At 45.6% G+C, this 27,128-nt stretch overlaps 1 protein-coding gene across 3 annotated transcripts in view; it reads left to right on the top strand.

The window, feature by feature from the left end:
• SMOC1 (SPARC related modular calcium binding 1) overlaps positions 1-27,128 on the top strand; it is a 152,154-nt gene that overhangs the window by 52,988 nt on the left and 72,038 nt on the right. For all 3 annotated transcript variants that reach the window (XM_003924483.3, XM_039469292.2, XM_010335216.2), the window contains exons 2-3: positions 17,913-18,078; positions 19,177-19,289. In XM_003924483.3, coding sequence (XP_003924532.1) covers positions 17,913-18,078; positions 19,177-19,289 — 279 coding nt within the window. The remainder of the gene's footprint in view (positions 1-17,912; positions 18,079-19,176; positions 19,290-27,128) is intronic.

Below are 27,128 nucleotides of genomic sequence, written 5' to 3'. Positions count from 1 at the left end.
GACGCAGAAGATTACCTCTTGGGTGGTTGTCAGGATCAATTAAAATAATTTATTTAAAATCCTTAGCCCTGTGCCTGGCACATAGAAGGCATACAATCAATAAGAATCCCCTGGAAACTTATTTCCATTCTACTACGACTCCTTCCTCTCTAATTCCCTCTTAGAATGCTGCAAAATTTCAGCAGTGCAATTGGGTAATTTATAGACTAGGTTTTAGATAAATGTAGTCTTCTTTCTTGGAACTCTGCACTAAAATATAATTGTTAAGAAAGTTTTCTGGTGAAGACAGAGACCCCAAACAGATTTAGATCTGGCATGAGGAATCTGTTTAAAGCAACCTCTACTTTCAGTTTCTCCTTTAGAGATGTTTTAAATGCATCAGAACTTGGAGAGAGATACTCTATCGAGGTAAAAAGGAGAAAATTTAAAATTGTCTTTTTCTGCTTTCCCTAGAAGAAATAGTTTCTCACACAAGACCAAGCACTCCAGCACAAGTCGCCCCCAGCCCTCTTTTCAGAGGCCGGTCGGGAGGCAGTCAGCCCTGTACCTTAACCTAGCCTAAGTACTCTGATCAGCTTGAGCTGCTTCTGAAGCTGGCCTGTTGCCTCCCAAGCCCCCTCTTCCAGATAGTTTGCTGGGGTCTCTTTAGAGTTGATATGTTTTTCTGGATCAGGTCAGGAATGAAATTGCCCTTTAGCGGGGACCTGTGTTGTGAATCAGACCAAGAACAACCTCCTCCAAGGAGCTTGTTATGTGTGGGTGGCAGCACAGGGCTGGTTCTGCTTTGCCGTCTCCCCGTTCTGAAGTCTGCGCCTGAGACCTGACTTTGTAGCTCAGGGGTACCAAGGCCTTAGAAGGATGTGAAATAGGAACAGCAGGGATGGCACCCACAAGACCATGAGGGGCAGGAACTACTGCAGTCTGCCCCTCCCTGCAGATTCCGTGCCCAGCACAGTGGCTGATGTTAGAGGGGCGTCAGTAAATGTTTATGGAATCAATGAATGTGGCAGGTTGTGGAGCTAGTGTATAAAACTGCACTAGCAGGTTTTGAATGGTTTCACGAGAACATAAATGCCAGGGGAGTTTTGTTCTAAGGGCACCTTTCAGGAATGATGGGCGAGCAGATGTCCCTCCCTGTGAGGTCTTATTTTTGGTCCTGTGATTTTCATTTCTCCCCCATTCGCCCAGTTGATGTCTCATCACTCTTCACCACCTTCTACTCTGAGGGCCCATACAGGTTACATATGTGCCTTAGAGAGGCTGCTGAGTGCTGCCGGCAGGCCCTACCACAGCAGCACTTTGGCTTGGGAGATTAGCGTTCATCCCAACCGGTGAGATTCAGAGCTGCATCATAGGGAAGGATGAAGACTGCCTGTCCGTGTCATCTGAGCTGAAGAGGGAGACCATGTGGTGAGGATGCTGTTGCCTGTGTAGATGCTGCCCGAGGAGGGCATCTGGGCCTGCACTGCTAATGACGCTGTGGAGAAAGGACACTGAGTTGTTCTGTGCTGAACTTCTGAGGACCGTAGGTGTGATACAGAGGAACAGGAAGCCCCATCAGACTTCCAGAGATCAAGAAGCTGAGAGCCATCCTTCCCCTTTTCCCTCCCACTGCAAGTCTGGGCAAGCTCTTCGCCCAGTCACTGGCCTTGTGTGGGCCATTGGTGGCCAGCGTTGGATGCTTTTGAGGTGACAGCAGAATTTGGAATAGAACTTTGGGTGGAACTTGGCTAAAGGCAGGTCTCGGCCGATCTGTTTGGATTCTGTGTGTGCCTTACTCTCACCCCTTTAGAACAGGTGTATTGTAGGAAACTTGGAAACTAAAGAAAAGTGCTAAGAAAAAAGCCAAACGCGTCTATAACCTATATTCCTATCGTTCAGAGACAGCCATTGTTAACATTTTGGTATAGTTCCTATTTTTTGTCTTTATCTTTTTCTCTCTGGAGTGGAAGATTACTTATGTATATACCCATGTAAGCATGTATCATATGTATGTGTATTTATATATATGTTTGATACTCTGCTTTGGTTTTAGTTAATTTTGTATTGTGAGCGTTGCTCTGGTCAGTAAAAAGTCTTGAGAACCACTTTGAAGGCTGGATGAAAAATCTTTAGTACCGAGTCTTTTGGGTGCTATCCTTTGCATCAAAAAGCCTGTGAAATTCCCATTCCTTGCGAGCGTGCAGGGTTTGCTTGGTGTGCCCTGCAGGCTCTGCGGGAGTAGATCCACCCACCCCTTGCTATCTTGTTTCTACAGGACAGCTCAACAGATGGGACCTGCTAGGTGCAGAGGCAAGGGTCCTTTCAGTTTGCCTAATCCCTTGTTTGAGGGAAATCTGAACTTAAGGGTTATAAGTGTCTGTACTAACAGAAAAAGATCCTCGTAGTCAAAGACAGGTTTTTATCCTTAAAAGAAAGATGTTCACTCTGCCCTGGAACGAAAAGGGTTAGTACGTGGAAGCACCATGCTTTCTCTCCCTTAGGAGTGGGTTTGCTTTGGTTTTCCACCGATCTTCCTTTCCTGCCTGTAGAATTTGACATGGTTTTATTTACTTTTCCTTGGCCCAGTTTGGGTCAACAGGATTTCTCTCCTGCTCAGAACAGCCTCACAGTTGTGTGAAGTCAGACGTGAGCCTGGGCCCTGGGCAGTGGTCATCAATCCTTGTCCGAGAGACGCAGTGGGGACTTGCAGCTTGAGTTGGTCTCACAGCGCCAGCACCAGTGGCAGTCCCACATGGGTCAAGCTATTCCTTCTCCTCTTTTGTCTGTGACTTTGAAAGCATTCTGTGTGTGTGTTTGGGGCTGTGCACACACACATGCTCACATGTGTGCACGTATGTACTTGTGTGTTTGGTGATCTGAAGCCAGACATCAGTCAGTACAGCAGGATCTCCAAAGACGGTGCAAATAGCAGTGAAAGGAAGCACACGAGTTAAACACAAACAGCCCCAGCAGAATTCGATGATATGGCAAGACTGGGATCTCCTCTTCTGTTTGTTTTAGTCTGCACTTACTCAGCTTCATTCCCAGGGCTTAGTGCTGTGAGGGAGTGGATTTCCTCAATGCTGTGGATGAAGTATTTCTTCCTCTGTTATCTCCTTTGTCAGTGTAAATCTCTCCACTGTGTAAGTGAAAATGAAGATGGGCCTTTGTGTATGCCGTAGGATTTCACCCAAATGAAGCAGTCACTCAAATGACATTTTCCTTCATGATAATCCTAGGACACTGAAATATACCAGTTCTCCATTTAGTTATTACAGAGCCGTGACCTACTCCCTAGGGGCTGGGAGAGTGTAATGCTCTGTCTCTTCTTCCTGCTATGCTTAGAATTTGTGTGGAAGTCTTTTATCCGTGGGTGGGCTATGGTGAGGCTGTTTTGGGCCCCTTTGTGTTGATAAGGGGAACAGTAGGTGGCAAAAGCACAGTATGCAAGTGGATAAATATTTTCTAAGGTCAGAGAATGAACAGCAGCAACACCAAGAATCCCATATAGTGGTGTCGTGAGGGCTCACGGCAGCTCTGCAGCAGGATGAGAAAGGAGACGCAGCCAAGAGGAGAGTCTGCCTTGTGGGTTTAGTGGCTCAGGCCTGGAGCGTGGCTTTTGGGTTTCTTACCCCTTAAGATGCTGTTGGGCTGTTGCTGTATTGGGGTTGGAGCAGGAAGCGTGCTGGGTGGGGCTCACCTGGTCCATTTGACCCATTGTAGAAGGGACTGGGCGTGTCCATGACTTCTGTGGGTGGCATGACGGTCTCTTACAGGACACTGATGGGGTTTCCATTCACCTCCTTTGGGGAACATATCGTGATATCAAAGGGCTTACGTCTGGCAGTGCAGAGCAGATCCAGAGGGGAGGAAAACAGAGACTTCCAGTGCTATTGTTTTTGCAAGTAACTTAGCTGGCGGCTTTCTCCTTCCACATTCTTGGCCCTAGACTCTTGAACAAGAGCTAGTGATTGTGCCTCCCAAACAATGACTTCCTAAAGGCTTTTCTGAGTGTGAGAGTGTGTGCATGCATGTCCCTGTGTCCAACTGATGGACACACACATGCCTCAGCTCATGAACAGGTTCAACTGATCAGCCCTTTTATTGAAAGCACTATCCAACTCTCACCCCTTTCAAACTCTTCACCTGACTCTGGGCCAAGTTAGCTTCATTTCAGCCACATTGTGAGTTACTGAGCGTGTTAGTCTGTTCTCACGCTGCTAGTAAAGACATAGGCAAGACTGGGTCATTTATAAAGGAAAGAGGTTTCGTAGACTCACAGTTTAGCAGGGCCGGGAGGCCTTATAATCATGGTGGAAGGCAAAGGAAGAGCAGAGTCACATCTTACATGGCAGCAGGCAGGAGAGCATGTACAGGACACCTGCCCTTTATAAAACCATCAGATCTTGTGAGACTTATTCACTATCATGAGAATAGCATGGGAAAATCCGCCCCCATGATTCAATTACTTCCCAGCAGGTCCCTCCTACGACATGTGGGAATTATGAGAGCTACAATTCAAGATGAGATTTGGGTAGGGAAATAGCCAAACCATATCACTGAGGCATTTTGTCTCAGAGCCAGTTCCAGTGTCACCTTTATGGAAAATCAATCTCTGGATCCACCACTGGCCTTTACAAGTTCTTCCTAAGTTTGAGGCTGCCTGTTGGAATCTCAGAGTCTACTAAAGGGACCCACTCTCCCCTTAGCATCTATTCTTATAACTGATATTTCCAGGTCTCTTCTGTCTGTGATTACACAATGGTGCCACATTCACATTCACTCCCAAATTACAATGATTCTAAGACCTTCATCTGCTAAAATGGTAACTCTGCTTAGTCCCTACCTTGTAGTGCCAACTTCCACAAAAAAATTGTAATTTCCCCTTTGCCCAAAGGATGCTTATTGCTGGCTGTGCTTATGGTGAGAGCCAGGTCCAGGGGAGTGGGACTATCTTCCACTGCTGCCAAAGCTGCTGGTTCAGGTGCCAGAGCAGGGATGGGCTTCATGCAGAGGTGGGGAGAAGGACCTGCCTCGTTTCTATTTCTCTCTGTCATCTAGCTCTGTGAGTGCATAGAATCTCTCAAGGGGAACTTGAATCTTTTAAAGGACCCTTTCAGCTTCTGCATCTCCCACTTTGCCCAAAATCTCCCCAAGTCTCTTGCAAAAACAATTCTGTCTGTTTTGGGGATCTTGTCTTTCCAACCAGAAGGGTTCTGTCATGGCCCAGCACCCAGTTGTATTGAGATCAACCCCAGCCATCTTCCCCACTCCCCCAGAACGTCTCCCTCAGTCCCCCAGTGGTAAAACATCTCACATATCACTGGGTGCAAAATGCTAGCAGTGATGATGAGCAGAGGATGGTTGCCCAGGGTCAGGTGGCACAGGAGTGTCCGGGCCTCCCTGCCACAAGCCAGCAGGCTCAGTGACATGCTAGATATTTGTGTTCTTAGTATTGCTCAGTGAAAACTGAGAGCATGTTGCTGGTTAAAGCTCATGGGAGCTTCCAGGATAACCTTGTAAGGACCTACTAGCCATGGCTGAATAAATTGTTTCTGCCAGGTGGAGAGATGGTGCTGACTTAACAAACCCTTCCTATCATATGCATGTGTCATTGGGAGGACGGGCAGGACACTTAGGACCAAACAGGCGTGAAGAAATTTCTTCCTTGTCCTCTTTGCCTCTGCACCCCCACAAGTCTAAGTCCTCTCTTATAATCCATGGTCTCCTGGATGCACCCCAAGTATGAGACCATTTTGTGGCTCCTTGTTAATACTATCAGCTTAATCTCTATTTTTTTCCCCTTAATGCTAGTGGGCTGAGAGGATTGAAACAATCTGGATCCTGGGTCCTGGAGAGCTCTCTGTTTATTTGATTTGGAGTAAGAGGAGTTTTTATTTGTGCTGGTGTCAGACTTTGAGAGATGAGGAGAGGAATGGGCACGTGACTTTCTCCAGCCCCTGCTTCCCTAGTTCTGTTGGCTACTATTTAATGGCAGGGCAGGGGTGTGTGTGCATGAGCAGAAAAGAAAAATAAATGCATTCCACCTGTGAGTAAAAGGCTTGATGCCCTGTTGGTGATCAAGGAGGACTGAAACCTAAAGGACATTTAAGCTGTAGGACTCCACTCATGCAAAGAAGTATTTTGCTCTCCACTTGTCCTTCTTTCTCCTCTTTTCTCACCAGGATGCATGCTTGTGGCATCCTTCCCTGCCCTTCCTAGCCTCGTGGAAGTCCTGTAGGGCAGTGACGAAGCACACGGATCTCCATGGGCAGCAACCCTGTTCTGTAAGACAGTGATAGCATTTGGTTCTTGATGTTCTTATTTCATCCAGTTGGTCCAGATTCCGCCTGGTGCATTTGCTTTTCAGCCTGGGATAACCAGCTTGCAGGAAGAGGCAGCAGGCATATAGATGCCTAGTGTTGGACTCAGAAACTCACATTTGCCTGTGACGAGGTTGTAGTTCTTGGGGGCCGCTGATGGGTTTGCTAGGCTCATCACCTACAGTGTAGCCACACTTACTACCCAGGACACACAGCCACTTCATTGGCCCAAATATGCCTTCTTTTCCATCCCCACTGCTGTCTTATTCAAGTATAGTAACCACCTAAGTGTCCTCTCTGCTGTGTCTCATACCTTTGCCAAAGACTTCCAAAGCTCAGGTCTGATCTTGTGTTTACTTCTTTCATTGGCTTTCAGTTAAAAAAAAAAAAAAAAAAAAAACAAAAACAAAATGAAACAAAACAAAACAAAACACCAAAGACAGCTGGGAGTTTTCAGGACCCTCTATGATCTCTCCCCAACCTGGCCCTAGGGGCTGACTTCTTCTATGAATCGTGATTTCTAAACTCTATCTTGAAATTACTTTGCTTATCTACTTAGGTGTACCTGCTGTGATTTGCTTAGTGTGTTCTTTTGACATCCCTCCCTACTTGTGAAAATCTTTTAAGATCCAGTTGATGGTTCCTTCCCTGAGAAATCCTCCTGAATCATTTCAGTCTGAATTTACCTCTTTTTCTAGCCCCACAGAACACAGGGTCAGCTGCTCTGTCTAGCACTCAGCAGAGCCCTGGAGCATCATAGGTGCTCAGTGAGTCTTTGCCGAATAGATGCTTCTATTTCCTTCCTCCCTTCCTCTCCTTCCCTCTCTTTTTCTTCCTACGAGCTTGCTGTGACCATCTCACATCTTGGATTTTCTGGCATCCCATTTTACCATATCCTATTTGTTTGTTTGTGACTTAGGCTTTGCTTCCTTGTTTCAAAAATGCAGCCCTGGTGGAGATATGTTCACATGTCAGTCTTTGCAACTAGATCAGCTTGTAGGGGCAGGGCCCATGCTCTTATTTATTTTTGTAACCCTCAATGCACCTAGCATGGTGGCTTGTATTAAAGAGGGTGGGCGGAGAAATCGCCAGAATCTTCTCTGAGTGCCTATGGGGGTCTGATGTGCCCTTCAAAGCAAACATTCTTTGGATTTTTATTTTTTTCATTTTGTGTTTGTTGTTTTTATCTTGTTTATTGAGGTGTAATTTACATGGGGTAAAGTTGACCCCTTTTAGGTATATACTTTTATGAATTTTAACAAATTGAATTTTAACAAATTTGCAACACCCACAAACATTGTCTCCTGCTTCTCGTCTTACCTCCAGTCCCTAGCAATCGTTAATCCAATTTCTATGACTTTGGTTCGGCCTTTTCCAGGATGTCACATAAATGGAATTATATAGTATGTAACTTTTTGAGTCTGGCTTCTTTCACTTAGAATAATGCTTTATTTATTTATTTATTTTTTAAATTTAATGACTTTGGCCCTAACCCTCACTTTACATGCACCTGCCTTTCTAAAAGACTGACAAGAAGCATGGGTTTGGGGTTGCAGAGAGGATCTGCGTGGGTTGGGAGTGTGTAAGTTAACTCGTTCCTCTTTGCATGCTTGTTAGGGTCTCTTTAGATGCAGGGTCTCAGCTGCTTTGTCAAACCCATGGGTCCTCCTCTCCCGCCCTCCCACACAGTGGGACCTGGTGTAAGACAGCCTTCTCCCCTGGACTCTAGGCCCTGGCCTGCCATCCCTGTGGCTGCCTGGGAGAGGGGGCACAGTGGAGGAGGGAAGTCGGGTGGGGTGAAGTGACCACTAAATTCCTCCCTTGGGGAGGGGCTGGTGGTGGGGTGACAAAGGTCAGGCCTCTCCTGGCTAAAACAACAGAAGTGGCTCCAGCTGCCCAACAGCTGGAGGGGGGTATCTGCTTTCCCTCAGCAGCGTGAAAAGCCCTTTAATCAGGCGGGTTGCTGTCAAGCTCTGTCACGGAGGTGTGGGGAGGAAGAGCAGATGCTGCTGTTGCTGCAAGGCCTCTTTCCCTTTGACCTCCCTTATCTTCCCTCCTCCATCTTCACTGAGCCCCACTCTGAAGCCAGCAGGTCGAGGCCCTTCTTTGCACCTGTGTAAATGCAATGGTCATGGGGTCAGGGAAGGGTGAGAGCGAGCTGGCAGATATAGGGATGTGGATTTTTAATGCAGATGACGAATTTGATCGTAGGTGTGTGAGTGACCTTTTAATGGGAAACCACTCTCCATTCCCAAAGATGCAGGCCCCAGAGAAGAAGGCCCAAGGCCAGTCTTGCAGACAGTGAAGGATGTGGCGAGAGGCGAACAGTCCCTGGTTGGAGAGCAAGTGGCTGAGCCGCAGCTAGACGTCTGGAATGTGATTCTCTGCTTTTTGTTCCAGGCATTGGCTTCAAGAGTGACTTTTCCCCCACTTTCTGGGAGGTTTACCTCCCAGAAATGCTTTTTAGTACTTGAGTTCTAAAAACTTGAGCTGGACTGTGATTTACAAACAAGACAGAAACATATCCTCTCCCTTGGGAAAGCTCTCTTTGCTTCTAGTGCCCTTCTCTTCTTCTGTTCTTCTGGGGCCACCACTAGAGACCCCAACCACTGGTGCCAGACCTGACCGCAAAGCCCTTTCTTCCACTCAGTGGCATCTGGGGTATAGCATCTGACATACCTACGTTGAGGAAGCCAGTGTGGTGTAGGAGAAAGAATCTGGGCTGTGAGAGTCAGACTTACAGGAGTGCTCTGCCACTTACTGACTTAACCTTGCTCTGCCTCAGTTTTCTCCTCATTCATTCAAGCCATCCGTATTTATCGAATGCCTCCTTTGGGCCCTGGGGATGCAGCAGCGTCACACTCAGATCTTGGTTTCTGCCCTCAGGGAGCTTACAGCGCAGTGGAGGGGCATGGATAAGAAACTTATAATTAAACGTGGGCCATTTTAATCACAATTATGGCACAGGTCACAGTGGCCCATACTGGGTGTTCTGGGGGCTCATCGCAGGGATCCGAACCTGTTTCGGGGGTCAGATGCCCCAAGGTATACATATTACCGTTTGCCCTGAAGTTGGAGTTCATGAGGTGGAAGCACATTACAGGGAAAGGGCCTGGTGCGTGCACAGCCCAGCTGCAGAGCTAGGCTGTGGTTTCTGCCCTGCCTGTTACCACCCAGCAGGCATACATGTAGGGATTGTTCTCCTTTCCTTTCTGTCCAAATAGGCATTTGGAGATTGAGCATCTTCAGGTGGAGAAAACTCATCATTTACAATGTTGAGTCTGTAGAAAAATGAATTTAGGGTGTCAAAAAATTGATTTATTTATAATTATTTTCCCATCTGGCTATTGTTCTTACTCAAGTGCATGCCTATGGTAGTTGCCAGAAAAACTAGAATGCTAATCACATTGGCTGTTAAATTGTGAGCATTTTCTACCTTGATATATATTCATTACAGACTTATCAATCTAGGGTCTCAGATACTGCCTGAATTATGGGCGAGATGACCCAAAATTGATTTCATCTCCAGAGTGGTGGAAAGGCTTCCTGGAGGCAAAGCCAGGTTCATTGGGAATTAATTCCATGATGATTTAGTGACATATGGGTACTATCTAAGCCATACTGGTACATTCTCTTAAGTTAGAAATTTTTTTTTCTTTTCTTTTAATCCAAGGAAGAAATACCATGTCTAATATGTAGGTTTTATTATCTAAGAGATAGATGTTCTTTAAAAAAAGAGAAGAGAACAAATACCTTTAATAACTATACATTTGAGAGCTTTAAGCTGTTCGTGGTAGTTGGACAAAGAATATTTCTTTTCGCAGTATGTGACAGAAAAAGGAGCTACTTCTTTGTGATATATTTTAGGTAAGGTTTGATATTCATTCATTCATTCCCCAAACATGTACTGAACAAACTTTTTGATAAGGTGCCATGTTGATTCCTATGTATATAAAGAGGAGTAAGACACAATCTTTTGTAAACATGTAGACAGATAAAGGATAATGCAGTATATTGAGTGTTTTGATAGAAGTATAAACAGTGCAGCAGGAGTGCCAAGGAAGCTAATGATGTGTTTTAAAATATGAAAGTATTTGCTTTTTAGGATGATAACTTCAGTGACGATGTGGAATTTGAACTTGAATTAGGGGTAAGGATGGGGGAGGAAGGTTGGTTGCACAGAATCAGACAGCCAGGCAAAAGATAAAGGACTAAATGAAGTCATCATGGCTAAGACAGGAAAGACTGTTGGAAACAGAGCCCCAGCCAACCTCCCAACTCAAGGCGGTCAAATCTGTTACTTCAGGTGATACCATGTGGAGCAGAAGAACCTCCCAGCTGAGCCCAGGCAACCCACAGAATTATAAATTGTTGTTTGAAGCTGCTAAGTTTAGGGGTGATTTGTTTTGTTCCAATAGATAAGTGAAGCAAAAAGGTTGAAAGTGAGTACTTGAAGCTGTGTTACATATGAATTTATTAAAGAAAAACCTAAAATTAATTTGAGTTTGGCCTGTGATTTTTTGAGTATGATATCACAGAGAGAAATGTCACTTGCTACTCCAAACTGTGGACTTCACTCTCCCAAATTCAGTGGATAGACCACTGACCTAGTTGTTTAGTATGGCTGTTGTCTCCTCCTCTACACCTGGGAAAAATATAGAGGTATACATATTACCAGAAAAATGCCTGTTTAGATTTTAGATATTGGTTAAGTCAGCATGATACTAACCGGTGGAAGTTAAGACTGTGAGAACAGCTATATATTATAAAGAATTAAATATCTTGCAGATGGAACCTTAGCCTGGCTCTTTTATTCCCTATATTGTCATGGAAACTTGGCAGTCAGTCAAACCTAACACAGCTTGTGGTATTGGGGTGGTCTCCCTGAGCAAAAGCTGTGGCAGAGTTTGCATTCTACTCTGCTGGGAACTGAAGGGGAAGAATCAGCATGTGTGCATTTCAGATGGAGGGGATGGTTGGTCCAAAATTGATTTCATCTGCCCTGATCTCCTCCATAGCAGAGGCAGCCCCCAATCAGTAGCTTACTTTTTCAACAGGAAAAATGATTTGTTTATGTGTATATCAAGTATCTATCCTACTTTACAAATGTGAACAAAACACGAAATGCTTGGAGTCATCCACCCTACAGGGAGAATGGGTGAGAGAGACAACTGCAGATACACAGTTATCCCAGGTCCTTTTGTTTGGTTTCTGTATTATGCAATCATATTTAACATTATTATTTTGTTTTTACTGTCCTATGGTTAGGAAGAAGGAAAGGAATATATGTGAAGATTTCGGTAAAAATATTATTCCCCTCTAAAAGGAAATGGGTCAGTGTTTGGCTTGTTGGAGAGATGGCTTGCCTTTGCCCAACCGCCCCAGATTTCCACCAACCATGATTGCTCCAGAGTAACTCTAAACTCCTGGAATATCCTGGTTGTTTTGCCATAAATAGTGAACTGATTTTCTATCTGCTATAGTTTGGAAATTTGTCCCCACCCAAATCTCATGTTGAAATGTAATCCCCAATGTTGGAGGTAGGGCCTGTTGGGAGGTGTTTTGGTCATTGTGGTGCATCCCTCATGGCTTGGTGCTGTCCTTGCAATAGTGAGTACTTGTGAGATCTGGTTAAGTGCATGACATTCCCCACCCCAATCCGTTTTTCTTCTGCTTTTGCCATGTGACATGCAAGCTCCTGGCTTCTGAGTAAAAGCTCCTGAGTAAAAGCTCCCTGAGGCCTCCCCTGAAGCAGAGCAAATGCCAGTGTTATGCTTCCTGTATAGTCTACAGAATGATGAGCAATTAAATCTCTTTTTTCAATAAATTACCCAGTCTCAGGCCTTCCCTCCCTCCCTCCTTCCCTTTCTTCTTTCCTTCCTTCCTTCTCTCCCTTTCTTTTCTATCTTTTTTTTTTTTTTTTTTTTTTTTTGAGACAGAGTCTTGCTCTGTCACCAGACTGGAGTGCAGTGGCGCGATCTTGGCTCACTGCAACATCTGCCTCCTGGGTTCAAGTGATTCTCCTGCCTCAGCCTCCCTAGTAGCTGGGACTACAGGTGGGTGCCACCACACCCAGCTAATTTTTGTATTTTAATAGAGTCCGGGTTTCATTATGTTGTTCAAGATGGTCTCGATCTCTTGACCTCGTGATCCACCTGCCTCAGCCTGCCAAAGTGCTGGGATTACAGGTGTGAGCCACCGCCCCGACCTTTTCTTTTCTTTTTCTTTTCTGTCTTTCCCTCTTTTTTCTTTTCCCTCTCTTTTCTTTATTTTTTTCCTCCCCTCCCCTCCCCTCCCCTCCCCTCCCCTCCCCTTCTCTCCTCTCTCCTCCCCTCCCCTCCCTTCCTTTTCTGTTTCCCAGACTGGAGTACAGTGGTACCATCATGGCTCACTGCAGCCTTCACCTCCCAGCTCAAGTTATCTTCTCATCTCAGCCTGCCAAGTAGCTAGGGCCACGGGCATGCACTACTATGCCGGGCTAACTTGGAAACATTTTGTAGAGACAGGGTCTGTTTATGTTGCCTAGGCTGGTCTTGAACTCCTGAACTCAAACAATCCTCCCACCTTGACCTTTCAAAGTGCTGGGATTATAGGTAAGAGCCACTGTACCTGGCCTCGGGTATTTCTTTATAGCAATGCAAGAATAGCCTAACATACTGTCTAATTTCAAAATGTAGAAACTATTCTCAGGATCGGCTTCTTTTTTCTGTTAGTCCAATCAATTTTCATCTGGCTCAACTGAGAAAAATTTGATTGAGGACTATGCTCCCTCCTCTCTTTTCTCCTCTTGGTTTGTTTACTTTATAACTGGGCTGCTGCTACCGCCACTAGCCACATGTGGTCATTTAAACTTAAATTAACTAAAATCAAACATAACTAAATGTTTGATTTCCCAGTTGCATTAGCTACATTGCAGTGCTTAATAGCCACATGTGGTTTGTGGCTGCTGTATTGGACGGCACAGATACAGAACATGTCCATCATCGTGAGAAGTTCTGTTGGACTGTGAGGCTTTGGAGCATTCCAGAGTCTCTCGGATTAAGTCTTTTCTTACTGCCTCTGTCTTAATAGTTCCATGGTGTACTGTTAACATGCTCCTTGTCTCCACCCTAGATGGTAAGCTCACTGAGAGCAGGGACCATGTTGGTTACGTGTTGCTTCCTATGCTGCTAGCATTGGGCTCGCTGTTGGTGATCACGTATTGAATACAGAGCAGAGGAACAGAAGAAGGAATGAACTGGCAGGTTACCTCATTCTCAGTGTTTGTGGACACAGAGTAATCTCTTTGAGGCCCTGGAGGTTTGGGTGATCTTATCCTAATAAGGTAGTCATAGTCATCCAGTTAAAGCTCCATTTTATAGTGCTTTGTGTGTGTGTGTGTGTGTGTGTGTGTGTGTGTGTGTGTGTGTGTGTGAAAACAATCACAAATACACACAGTTCCTAAAACAGATGAAAGTGAGACACCATAGTCGATTGAAGATTGTCAATGACCCCACACTATCTCTGAATTTTTTATTTGTCCTCAGGGACCAGTAATTTCTAGGCAGGAATATTTTGGGTGCTCTTCCAAAATGGAGAATGATCTCTGTGTGTTGGAAAGGGTGGAGCCTCTGAAGCTCTTTAACCTGTCTGTTTGCAGACAGAGTGTTCCCCTTGTTAGGAAGCTGGTCTCTGGCACAGCTGCTGTGGCCTCTCTCTTGGCGTAGAGCAATCCACTTTCAAACCGATTTTTTGGCCTGCTGTTCAACTTCACAGGGACGCTGGCAGCTCGCCTGCCCCGTGAGCTGCAGTGTAGGCAACTAGGCAACCTCAGTGGGTTTGAAAAGAAACTTTGTCTTCCTCTCCTTCTTTTTTCTGTGTGTTCTCTTAAACCGTGCCCCCTTCACTTAAAGTCCAAGGAAAGAAGATGAACAAGAACTTATGTGTGCCTTAGGATATGTTAATAATTGAATCTTCACATGACCCTGTGAGGCAAGGTTTGTTGCTACTCTCATTTTACGGATGACAAAACCAAAAGCCCAGAGAAGCCTGGCAACATTACCAAGATTAAACAGCATGTGAGTGCTGGTGCTGGGATTGACACCATGACTGGGCTCCAGAGCCATGCTTCTAATCACTAGGCCCCACTGCCTTTCATTTTAACAAACAGAAACACTGGTCCACTTGCAAAAACAACTTCACAAAGTCAAAACCTATTGACCAAGCGCCTACTGTGTGTGCCAGACACCAGATGCTGAGCATCCACGTGAGACAACTCTGCCCTCCAGGCCGGTCAGGCCCAGCATGAGATGCTCCTGATGAGAGTTCTTGTTCTGGGGCTGAGTGAAGATGGCAGACTCTGGGCCACCTCTGCCCACATGTAATGCAGAAGTGGGATGGGAGAACATGGCTGAGCAGAAGGGCAAGGCTCAAAGCATGGGGGTATGAGGGTGTGGCCCCAGGGATCCCTGAGGATGGCAGGAGCCTGGGAGGCCAGGCCTGTCATGTCCTACCGGCAGGTGTTGAGGTAATGCCATGCGGGAGATGCTGCTACAGGGCTGCACTCCTTCCACGAGTAACGGAGGGCCCCAGAATTGTGCTAGATGCCAGGGGAAGGTGTTCACAGGCAAAGCAGACATCGTTCTCTTCTGCATGGAGTTCAGAGTTGGGGATTCCATTGTTAACCAAATCACACCAATGAATTCATCAATACAAACTGTGTGAAGAGCCATGACGGAAAAATGAAGTGTGAGAGGGTATTACAGGAGATCATCCTCACCTGGGAGAGTCAGGGAGGGCCCCCGAGAAGAGGCAGCCTGCACCAGCATCCGAAGTAGGGTGGGAGGGAATGGAGAAGGAGCAGCATGGCTGAGGGCCTGGAGGTAGCTCATTTGAGAAATGGGAAGCAGGCTTGTGTGCCCCACCATCAGGGAGCAAGGGGGAGCAGGGAAGAGAGAGCAGAGGGCCAGAGAGGGGCCCCTGGGTCTGATTCTCACCAGGCCTGAGAGACGACGGAAGAGTCCCCGAGCAGTGGGACGCACCGCTCGCAGGTTTAAAGCAGGGGCAACTCAAGGGAGACTGAGGCTGGGGAACCTGTGCAGGAGTTGCCTGTGGACAATGCTGTGCTCTCCCACTTCTCCTGCCAGCTCACCCCTCCTCCATGGGGCAGTCCTGGAGGCAGTGAGCTTCCTCTGGAGATGATGATCTGTGTTATTTATTGTTACCCCTGAGCACTGGACTGAATCAAATGCTGTGCTCATGAGACACTATCCAGATTTTTCCTTCTGGGCCCTGGGCAAGATTCAGGTCCTACCTGTGAGTGCGTGGGAGCCCAAGGCATGTGAAGAGAACGCTTAATTTCACTGTCTATTTGGACAAGGCCAGTGCAGTGGCTTCGGCCCTCAGCTGCTCCGTCCCTGTGCTAGGCAGCCAGCAGCCAGGCATGAGGTCCAGGCCTCAGAGGAGACTGGTTTTTTTTTCTTTTTTGAGACGGAGTTTCACTCTTGTTACCCAGGCTGGAGTGCAATGGCGCCATCTCGGCTCACCACGCCATTGCCTGGGTTCAGGCAATTCTCCTGCCTCAGCCTCCTGAGTAGCTGGGATTACAGGCACGCGCCACCATGTCCAGCTAATTTTTTGTATTTTTAGTAGAGATGGGGTTTCACCATGTTGACCAGGATGGTCTCGATCTCTTGACCTCGTGATCCACCCGCCTTGGCCTCCCAAAGTGCTGGGATTACAGGCTTGAGCCACCGTACCTGGCCCGGAGACCAGTTTTATAGCTGGGAGGTGGTCTGTATTTATGGACAGGCTCAGGCCCTCTTTGAATTTGGCCAGTGTGGCGTGTGTGTTTCCAGTAGTCCCTGACAGGTGTGGGACTAGCTCTGAAACTTTCTCTGCTGATCTGGAAAAGGGTCAACAAGTCCCCATCTATTTGCTTCACGCAAAGGACCCATAAATACATCTGAGACAGAGTTTGCATTCACACCTTCCCAAAACCTCTATGAGCTTGGCATGATCACATAGTCAACTCTACTATTACCGATGGCCTGATGTGTGCTCATGACATTGCCGTTCATTACTGTGGAACATTCATTCCCTCAGCCTAGTCTGATGGAGCCTTGTTCTGTGTGCCCAGGGCTCTGCTATACGGGAGTGGATAAGAGTGGATCCAGGTCTCAGGGCCTGTACAGTCTAATCGTGGGTTATGGGACAGAAGCTCATGGTTGTAATGGCCCAATTATTCTTCTCCAACTGCATTCTGTTGTTACCAGGGGGGTCCCTGATAGAGCAGTTCATGGTTAAGTAATTTTGGAAGCTGCTTCATTGTATATGCCCTTTGATCTGGTTGATTGTTGTATAACAAACTACTGCAAAACTTCAAGACTTAAAACAATTTGTTATTACAATCTCTCTCAGTATTGTGGGTTAACTGGGCTCAGCTGGGTGGTTTTCATGCAGTCATTTATTTTCGTCTCTGTGAGGTGCAATTAGATGACAGCTGGGGCTAGACTCACCTGAAGGCTTCTTCACTCAATGTTTCTGTGTCTGGGTTGGTTGGGCATTTCTCTCTCCACATGGTTTTGACATATGTTAACTTGGGCTTCCTCATAGTATGGTGGTCTCAGGGTTGTTAGGCTTCTTACATGGCACTGGTTTCCCTGAGAGAAGGTATTACAAGAGGCCCAGGAAGGAGCTGCAAGGCTTTGTATAGCCTAACTTTGAAGTCCCCAGACACCACTTCCATAGCATTTTCTTGGTCAAGCAAGTTCCTGAAACCAGTCCAGATTTAAGGGAGAGGAAATTAGATGCCGTATCTAAATGGGAGGAGTAACAAATAATTTATAGCTATCTTTAATTTACTATGCGTCTTGGAAGTTCACAATGCATAAGAATGTATCAGAGTCGTCTGAGAAGTCCTGCACCAAGAAAATCTGCTTAACTTAGCATTGTCCAAGCTGATTATTATTGTTATTTTAAAAATCAGGATATCTGTTTCTCACAGAAAATTATTTGACTTATATTCTGCCAGACAGAGGTGGGTAAAAATGGGAGGGATGATAGATTTGGAGCTCACTACCATCTAATAAATAACACTTTCCAGAGATGGAATTGGGAGATTTATGGTGTGTTCCTGATTTGAGGATGTACCCAAATAGAGGCTGCATGGCCATCTGTGTGGATGGAGAGGCTGGACAGCCTAGAGGGTAAAGCTTTGATTTTACTTCTGACACATTTGGATTCTAATTCAGTCTCCACTGCTTATAGCTATGTGACACTGGGCAAGTCACATCTCTGGGCTTCGATTTCCTTGTCCACAGAATAAAGAGTTACTATTTCATAGGTTTTCAGGACTGAGGTTGTGGATGTGAATTACTTGGCACAGTGCCCGTTAATAGTCAGTCATTGTTAGACATTATTGTTCTTAGGATGCATAGAGGATGCATAGAGGATGCCTTCCTTGGTTAGACTTTGTGGCTGCTCCTTTCCCTTCGCCTTTAGGGTTTTATTTGGGTTTATTTGGGACTCACTTTCTAAAGGCAAACCAGTACTGTTGTAAGTCATGGACTCGCCCCTACTTTTCTTGCAAAAGTAACCTCTGTGCCCTTTCACTTTTTTCCAACCTAGTTTCTAATAAGTGACCGTGACCCTCAGTGCAACCTCCACTGCTCCAGGACTCAAGCCAAACCCGTCTGTGCCTCTGATGGCAGGTCCTACGAGTCCATGTGTGAGTACCAGCGAGCCAAGTGCCGGGACCCGACCCTGGGTGTGGTGCATCGAGGCAGATGCAAAGGTGAGTGTGCGCACCCTCCCCTCAACCGAGGAGAGGCTCCTGGGCACCCCAGCTCCCTCCCCGTGCATTCCCAGCAGGGGAGCTTGAAATGTGTCTGTCCACTCATTTTGCTTTCCTATCTCTCCACCCCTCCCACCAGGGCATTCCTTCTACCTGAAGGAATGAACATTTTTCTGTCTCTCAAACGCTGCCCCCAGGCGAGGGCTTAAAGAGATGTGCTGCTACCTGAAAAATGCCTTCCTTTTTCTTTTTTCTTTTTAAAGAGATGCATAACATGGCAAGACATTATTGCTGGCTCCTGAACCGTAACTCCAGATTGTTGGCTACCAGACGTCTTTTGTTTGGTCTGCACGCCTGTTTAAAAACAGCGAAAAGCGTTTGGGATAACATCTAAAAATTGGGAGAGTCAGTGAAAAAATTCTGGCTGTTTGTCCTTCTGTTCCAAAATTGGAAAGTCTGGTAACATTAGGTCTATGTTCCTACAAAGCAGCACATGGCCAGACATGCATAACAGCTACCCCTTTCAAGGGGCGCCTGTTCTCCAGTTTGCCACAGTCTTCAGCGCTCCCTGTAGTCTCTCAGAACGGAATGCCATTCTTCTCATACCCGGCTGGTTACTCTAATTTGTATCTCTTTCCCTGAGTCCTGTACATACTTGAACTTGTGACCCTGGACTGCTTAGAGCCATCACAGGAATTGCAAGTGACTCCGCTGGCTGCGCTGGAGCCTTTGGTTTTCTAAAGAAAATGTTTGCAATTCTTGAACCATAAGACATGATGGAGCCCCTGTTCGGCTTACTAGTTTTAAAATAAAGCCAGCGAAAAATAATGGAAGTAAAACATTTTTTTCTCTAGGGCGTGGGTAGAGGTACTTGGGAGAAAAGACGGGCAGAGCTTGGGTTAAACATGACTCCGCCCTTTTCTCTGAATGACATCTCGCTGCGCAGCAGTCGCTAGCCCCGACCTTTGTAGGCTTGGACAAGCCAGTTGGTTGCGTGTGGGCTCCTGCAGAGGAGGACTGGTTTTCTCAGCCATTTTGTCCCCGGGCCCCAGTGCGGAATCTAAGTGAAATATGAAATCCGCTCCTCTCCCCTTCTAGACGCTGGCCAAAGCAAGTGTCGCCAGGAGCGGACCCAAGCCCTGGAGCAATCCAAGAGGCCTCAGGAAGCTGTGTTTGTGCCAGAGTGTAGCGAGGATGGCACCTTTACCCAGGTGAGGCCTTGGGCAATCCTCTTGCGCTCTTTCCTGGACGCGGGCAGAGAGGAGGTGTCCTGAGATCATGAGGGCTGCTTGGCGCTTCACTTTCTGGGAAACAATTGAGTGGGTGGCTCTTCAGCTCCCCTCTGCGCTGCCTTTCCCCTCCCCGGCCCTCCACACCACGTCTTGCCAACTGGCAGTAGGTCCTGAAAAGACGCATGGAAGCTCGAGCCAGGAAACTGGCATCGCTTGGTCCCCGTCCTCCCTGCTGGCTGTCTCCTTGGAGGGCCAGACCTGTGCTTTTCTCTTCTGTCAAATGTAGGCTGATTATTTGTCTTATTCCTGCCAGTTTCCATGGGCAACCCCGGTATTCCCTTCCCTGTTTATTGCTACCCCCTGCCCTCCCTACTTTCTATCCCCAGTCCTTGACAAAGCAGAGACCTTTTTGAGCACAAAGTGTACTATGGTTCTTGGAGTGTGTGTGTGTGTGTGTGTGTGTGTGTGTGTGTATACACACACACGAGTATGCATGTACTCAGATTTAAAAACCTAAGTCAGGTAGTCCTACCTCTCATGTTGCATGATCTTCTGGTTAGTGCATTGTCAAGGTAATGCTGACTCTGTTGATCTTGGCACAGACTATTTCTTGTTTTCGAGCCAGGGTCTCACTCTGTTGCCCAGGTTTTAGTGCAGTGGTGCAATCATAGCTCATCGCAGCCTTGAACTCCTGGGATCAAGCAATCCTTCCACCCCAGCCTTCTGTATAGCTGGGACTATAGGCACATGCCACCACACCTAGCTTTTTTTTTTTTTTTTTTTTTTGAGACGGAGTTTCGCTCTTGTTTCCCAGGCTGGAGTGCAATGGCGCGATCTCGGCTCACAGCAACCTCCGCCTCCCGGGTTCAGGCAATTCTCCTGCCTCAGCCTCCTGAGTGACTGGGATTACAGGCACGTGCCACCATGCCCAGCTAATTTTTTGTATTTTTAGTAGAGACGGGGTTTCACCATGTTGACCAGGACGGTCTCGATCTGTTGACCTCGTGATCCACCCGCCTCGGCCTCCCAAAGTGCTGGGATTACAGGCTTGAGCCACCGCGCCCGGCCCATCTAGCTTATTTTAAAAACATTTTTTAGAGATGAGGATCTTGCTATGTTGCCCAGACTGGTCTTCAAGTCCTGGCCTCAAGTGATCCTCCTGCCTCAGCCTCCAAAATTGCTAGGATTATAGTGTGAGCCATCATACCTGGCCTTGGCACAGACTATTTATTTCTAAAACACAGGCAACGGTGGGACAGAAAGGTGCTTCTCAGGAAAGCTTCTGAGCTGCTTCCTCCTGGGCAGGGGCTTGTGGCTGAGGTGGGAGCAGCCTGGCAGGTGGGCAGCTTCTGTGAGCATCGGATATGGTGCCAGCTGGGTGAAGGTGCTGTCCTGATGGAAGTGGGGAAAGCCACCAGACGATGGTGAGCTTAGCCAAGTGGTTGGGAACAGTCCTGGTGCCTGCAACTTCCTTTGTTTAATTGAACAAGTGGAATATGAAATCTGCTCATCTCCTCTTTGGGGGAATCCTGCTGTTTTAGAGCCAGGGGCAGAGCCTTCAGGGATTTAAAAGCTTCCCTGTAATTTTCAGTCAGTGCAGCAAAGCGTGGATAGGCTAGTCTGTGGTGTAAGGGGTTTCAGGTTTCATTTCCAGGTGGAACACAGCGGATTACTGATTTGAGACTAACTTTTTGTTGAGACGGAAATAAAGAGGGATGAGGAGGTTGGGGATTGGATATCAGCATTTTAAACACTTTCCGGTTGATCCAAGTGGACAACCAGGCTTGATAGTGGGTGCGTTGAACTGACCTTTGTTGCCGACCCTGGGAGAGGTGCTTTTAATTCATTTTGTCATTTCGGCGTCACCACAAGCCTGTGAGGTAGGTGTCATTATCCCCACTTACAGATGATGCAGCAGGCTTGGATGTGGAGGGCAGAGCTGGGGCTCAGACTCACAAATCCCCAACTCCAGAGCCCTCGCAAGCCCTCCATGCTCTGCTGGCTCTCTGAGCTGGCAGCTTTAAAGGACACTCTGAGTGTGCTCCGGAAGGAGCCAGTCTGGTGCTCGGGTGAGAGCACTGCTCCTGGAGCTGGACGCCTGGGCACGAAGCTCAGCCCTCACCCCTCAGGTGAGTCACCGAGCTTCTTATTGCCTTATCTGAAAAATGGAGCTTGATTATTATATTGCTTATCTGTTTTTATTCATTATCATCGTATGTAAAAATAATTGTCATATATTATATATTCCTATAATTACTATTGTTAATGATCATCATTATAGCTTCCCTCATTAGGTTGTGATGAAGATAAAATCAGTTAATACATATAAAACACTTGGAACACATAAATAATATATAAGTTTTATCATGATCATGATCATGATCATTATTCCCATCTCTACTGTAGTTCTGCTACTCAAATCTTCCTGAGATCTTATGGTCGATACCACTATACCACTTAAGAAAAATCCAAAGGATTATAAATCGTTCTACTATAAGGACACTTGCACACGAATGTTCATTGCAGCACTGTTTACAATAGCAAAGACCTGGAACCAACCCAAATGCCCATCGATGATAGACTGGACAGGGAAAATGTGGCACATATACACCATGGAATATTATGCAGCCATCAAAAACGATGAGTTCGTGTCCTTTGCAGGGACATGGATGAGCCTGGAAACCATCATCCTCAGCAAACTGACACAAGAGCAGAAAATCAAACACCGCATATTCTCACTCATAGGCGGTTGTTGAACAATGAGAACACATGGACACAGGGAGGGGAGCACTACACACTGGGGTCCGTTGGGGGGAAATGGGGGAGGGAAGGGGAGTGGGGAGGTGGGAAGAGATAGCATGGGGAGAAATGACAGATACAGGTGAGGGGACGGAAGGCAGCAAACCACACTGCCATGTGTGTACCTATGCAACAATCTTGCATGTTCTTCACATGTACCCCAAAACCTTAAATGCAATAAAATAAAAAAAAAAAAAGGAGAAAACCTAAACTTTTTGTTGAAAATCCCCAAGTTGTTTATTCTGGAAAAAAGAATGTGGGTGATGTTTGTATGTATTTAAAACTGCCTTGCTAAGAGTTCATGTCTGGGGGAGGAATCAGACTTCTCTCAGATTAGTTTGGGGCTGAGACAGGGTAAAGGTAACGGAGGGGAGTGGAGTCTGTGGCCATGGGCTTTTTGTTCCTCCAGGCCTGTATAATCCTGGGTGTTTGCTTATAGGAATGGTTGACCCCTGCCCTCCTGATTCTGAAGTGTTGGATGCCTCACGACAGACAGCCCACTGGCCAGCTTTTGTTTTGGTGAGGCCAGGCCAGACCAGGTGGTGTTTCCTGGGGGGAGGGAATTTCCAGATTAGTCCAGGCTAAATTGCTAAATGTGAGGGTCCCTGAAGTTCAGCAAGAGTTGTATAGATAGTGAAGAACCCTTCATGTGTTTGACATGCTAAGCACTGCCATGTGTCTGTAGGCTGAAGGCTAGCTCACCCTGGTGGGCAGCCAGATGGCCAGACAGTGGGCCCATCCCAGCTACAGTGATTGAAATGGATAGGCTTTTCCTGCTGATCAAAGACACCACAATAACTTCACAAAATAAGGCTGCCTCTTCGAGTGTGCTTCAGTCACATTGACAGGCTGCCAAAATGCTGGGAGATGAATGCTTTCCCCTTTCTCCGACCTCCATCACTTAGTTGGGCTTTTTTCTTCCCCTCAAGACCAAAACCCAGATATAAACTACATTACTTTAATATTCTTTAGAATATTGATATGCACACATTGTGATATTAGTAACATATTTTAGCCTGATGAATTATTACACAGTAACCCTCTCTTGAAGTTTATTGGGGGAGTGATGGGACTCTAATGGGACTGGATTTGCCTGGCATGGGACACAGCTTGAGACCACATGACTGACTTGGCTTTAATGGGCCTCATGTGGGACTCGCTGGCCTCTGTCCTTTTCCTTGTCCTCTTCCCTCCCTATCTCCAACCCCAGCTCACACACAGGAGTGGCTCAGCCTTCCTCTTTCTGTAGCAGCAACTAGAGCCGTACATTAGATCATGTTAGACTTTCAAAGGTCTTGAAACCTAGGCCACGTCCCAGACCATGAAATAAAAATCTGGGAGTGGGACACAGACATTGTGTTTTTTGGCGTTCTCCCAGCGATGCCAATGTTTGATCAAGGTTTCTAACTGTTTTGGTAAGGGCTTCATCACTCTTGTTTCTTGACTGCATCCTTAGGATGTGGAGTTTAGCCTCTTCGGTGACCTGTTGAGTAAGGTCAGGAGCTGTAGGCTTTGCCCTTCGCTATGGTCTTATCTGTTCTCTTTTCTGGGTATCTGGGACACAACTCCTGACATCTGTTCTACCAAGTCATCTGCCTGGTGCCCAAGCTGATTAGCTGAAATCTCAGCTGCAGTGGAAGTGTATTGGACTGTCACCATCAGGCTGTGTTGGCTGGAGCTTGACAAGTGTGTGCATCACTGAATGACAATGATGTCCACTTCTTATCGAGTGCTATCAGTTGCTAGGGCTGTGTTTTATACCCATTAATCTCCACTACAACCTTTTGAGATAGTTATTAATACCCTCATTTATAAAGAAAAACTGGCCGGGCGTGGTGGCTCACGCCTGTAATCCCAGCACTTTGGGAGGCGGAGGCGAGCAGATCACAAGATCAGGAGTTCAAGACCAGCCTGGCCAACATGGTGAAGCCCCATCTCTACTAAAGATACAAAAAAATAAATTAGCTGGGCATGGTGGTGGGTGCCTGTAATCCCAGCGACTTGGGAGGCTGAGGCAGGAGAATCGTTTGAAGCCAGGAGGTGGAGATTGCAGTAAGTGGAGATCGCGCCATTGCACTCCAGCGTGGGAGACAGGGGGAAACTCCATCTCGTAAAAAATAAGAAAAGAAAAACTGAGTTTCAGTGGGGTTAAAACTCAGGTTTTCTTTTCTTATTTTCTTAGGGACTTGAGGTTCCTAAACTTAAGACAATTTGTACCCAAGCCTGCCTAATATCGAGGGCTGTGCTCCTAACATTTTTGGGCTGCGGAAGTGGCCTTGATACATATGTATTCCATTTCTATCACCACTGTTGTTGCAGAAGGTCTTTTTCTAATGCTATTGACCAATCAACACAACAAACATTTTAAAAACACAATCTTTTGATTATGGAAATTAAAAAAAAAATACAACAAAGTAGAAATGATAGTATAATGAACATTACCCATCACCCAACTTCAACAATGATTAACACATGGCCAATTCTGTTACATCTTTACCTCATTTCCATCTCCTGCCCCAAACTGGATTGCTTCAAAGCAAATCCCCAGACACAATGTCTTTTCACCCCAGACATTTCTGAGCTCTGCTATATTCTGGGTTGTGTGCTGATTGCTAGGGAGCGTTCAAAAAATGTGACCTCTGCCTTCAAGGAGTTTACATGCAGAAAAGAGATTAAGACATATGGTAAAGTAACTATATAAAAGATAATATACATACAATTTATAATAGTTCAAAAGCCCATTTGTAAGTCAATTATTTGGAATTCTTAATGCCTTTTATTGTTAGGAAAATATACACAAATTTTAAAGTTTTGGACAAAAATACCTTAAACAAAGCTGAAACAAAACTGAACATGGTGGCACAAGCATGTAGTCCCAGCTACTTGAGAGGCTGAGGCAGCAGGATTGCTTGAGCCCAGGAGTTCAAGGCCATGTTGCACTGTGATTGCGCCTGTGAATAGCCACTGCACTCCAGCCTGGACAACATAGCGAGACCCTGTTTCTAAAAAGAGAAAAACTAAATTAAAAGCAAACAACACACATTAGCTTTAACAGCAAAGAGCTAATCTTACGTAAAGAACTCTTACAATTCAGAAAGAAAAAGGTCCTAGTAGAAATGTGGGCAAGAGATAGCAATAAACAGGTCATACAATTATAATAGTACGTGAATAAGAATGATGTTATCTTCATCATTTTAGAAATACAAATAAAAGTGATGATGAATATTTTTTGCTTACTAAATTAACAAAAACTGGGAAAAGATAATGATGCTCAGAGTTGGATAAAGGGAAAAGGCTACCCCTCCGTTGCAGTTGGGAAAATAAATTGGCACTGACTTTTTAATGGGATAATTTTGCAATACGGTCAAAAGTCCTTAATCGTGTTCACATTTTGGGTCTGCAATTTCACTTCTAGGAATTTATTCTAAGGAGGTAACTAAAAATATGTGAAGCAAGTCACAAGGATTTCTATCCAAGTTCTGTTTAGAGTGGCAAAAATCTGGAAACAACCTAAATATCCAATACTAGAAAATTGTTTAAACAAATGGCATAGCCACACTGTGCAACCTGTAAACACATGTGTTGTAGAGGCTTATTTTATATATTTGTGTATGTCTGTATATTAAGGATTTAATTAGCTAGATAATTAAGATGATACTATTTTCATTTTTTTCTAAATAGAAAAGCTATACACATTCTGTTAAAAAAATTTCTGACAGTACAGAAGTACATCAGGTAGAAAGATTAAGCCAGCCATGTCATCCCCCTGAAATAGCAACAGTTAAGTCTAACCCGCTAGATTTTTTCTTGTGTATACTTATTGTCATTATTTAGGACAAAAACGGTGTAATGTCATGTATTGTTTTATAATATTTTCTTAGCTAGTTATATTATGGGCTTATTTCCTGGTAAGTGACATATAGCACTGTCTCATTTAAAAAATGTCTGCATTGATTTCATTGTATGAATGTATTATGAATCCTGGAAGTTTTGGGGATTAAATTTCCAGCAGCTGTCTACTGTGTCAAAAGGCCATGCACTTTTTAAGGCATTTAATGCACACGACCACATCGCTTTCCATAAATGCTGAGCAACCATGTGGTTGATTATTGGTTGTTATGAGACTCATTCACAAGACATTTTAATTTTTTGTGTAGGCAGATTATAGTTCTAATAATATTATAGATTATAAAACTCTATTAATTATGTAACTTCTGTGTGGTAAAAAAAAAAGTGTTGTTTCCTGTCTTTGAGCTCCGTGGCGCAGGAACAATCTTTCTCGATATAGCTCCATGGGCACTACCACTTTTCCCATTTTTCTCATTCTAACCTCTGCTCCCCTCCAACAGTGCACACATGTACGTAATTTTTTGTTTCCTGAGGTCATTGCATATAGGGATCCTGGGAGATGTAACTTCTTCTTGATGATGCTTTGTTCTGAAGTTGGAAGCTTAAAAAGTGTTCTGGTTTTGTTTTTGTTTTTGTTTTTTTGACAATGGCAGTGGGCTCTGTTGTCACTTCTGTAGTTCTTACTATTGTATTTCCTAAAACCTAGGGAAATACACACTTGTATCCCGAGTGCCCGGAGTTGGGCTATGAAGCAGACCTTATTGTTCCTTTTTAGCTCCCCAGCCGCACATGGGCCTTTTAGTCTTCATGTGGAAAGATCTTCCCTAGAGCAACAGTGTGGTGCTCTCAGACAGTGCAGAAGACTCTCTAGGTGAAGTACTGAGACCTGGATGCATCTGAAAGCTGCAGTGTTTCCAAACTTCTCCAGCCATGGTTGGCCCCTTTGGATGCTGCAGAAAAAGTGGGCTCTGTGTGGATGGTGCCTGGCTTTATAAAGACTTCCCGCCTTTTGGTCTGTGGACAATGCCAACTTTTTGTTTTTTAAGGCAGTCATACTCCTAAAAATTCAAGCCTATCTTTTATGTGCAGATGGCATAAATGGTAAATGGACACCACTGTTGGGCAAGATACTGCTTTTCTTTTTTGTTACATGCTCAAAAAACATACTAT

The sequence above is a fragment of the Saimiri boliviensis genome, chromosome 2, assembly GCF_048565385.1.
Source record: "Saimiri boliviensis isolate mSaiBol1 chromosome 2, mSaiBol1.pri, whole genome shotgun sequence".
NCBI classification, from domain to species: domain Eukaryota; kingdom Metazoa; phylum Chordata; class Mammalia; order Primates; family Cebidae; genus Saimiri; species Saimiri boliviensis.
This window is presented reverse-complemented; position numbering and strand designations above follow the sequence as displayed.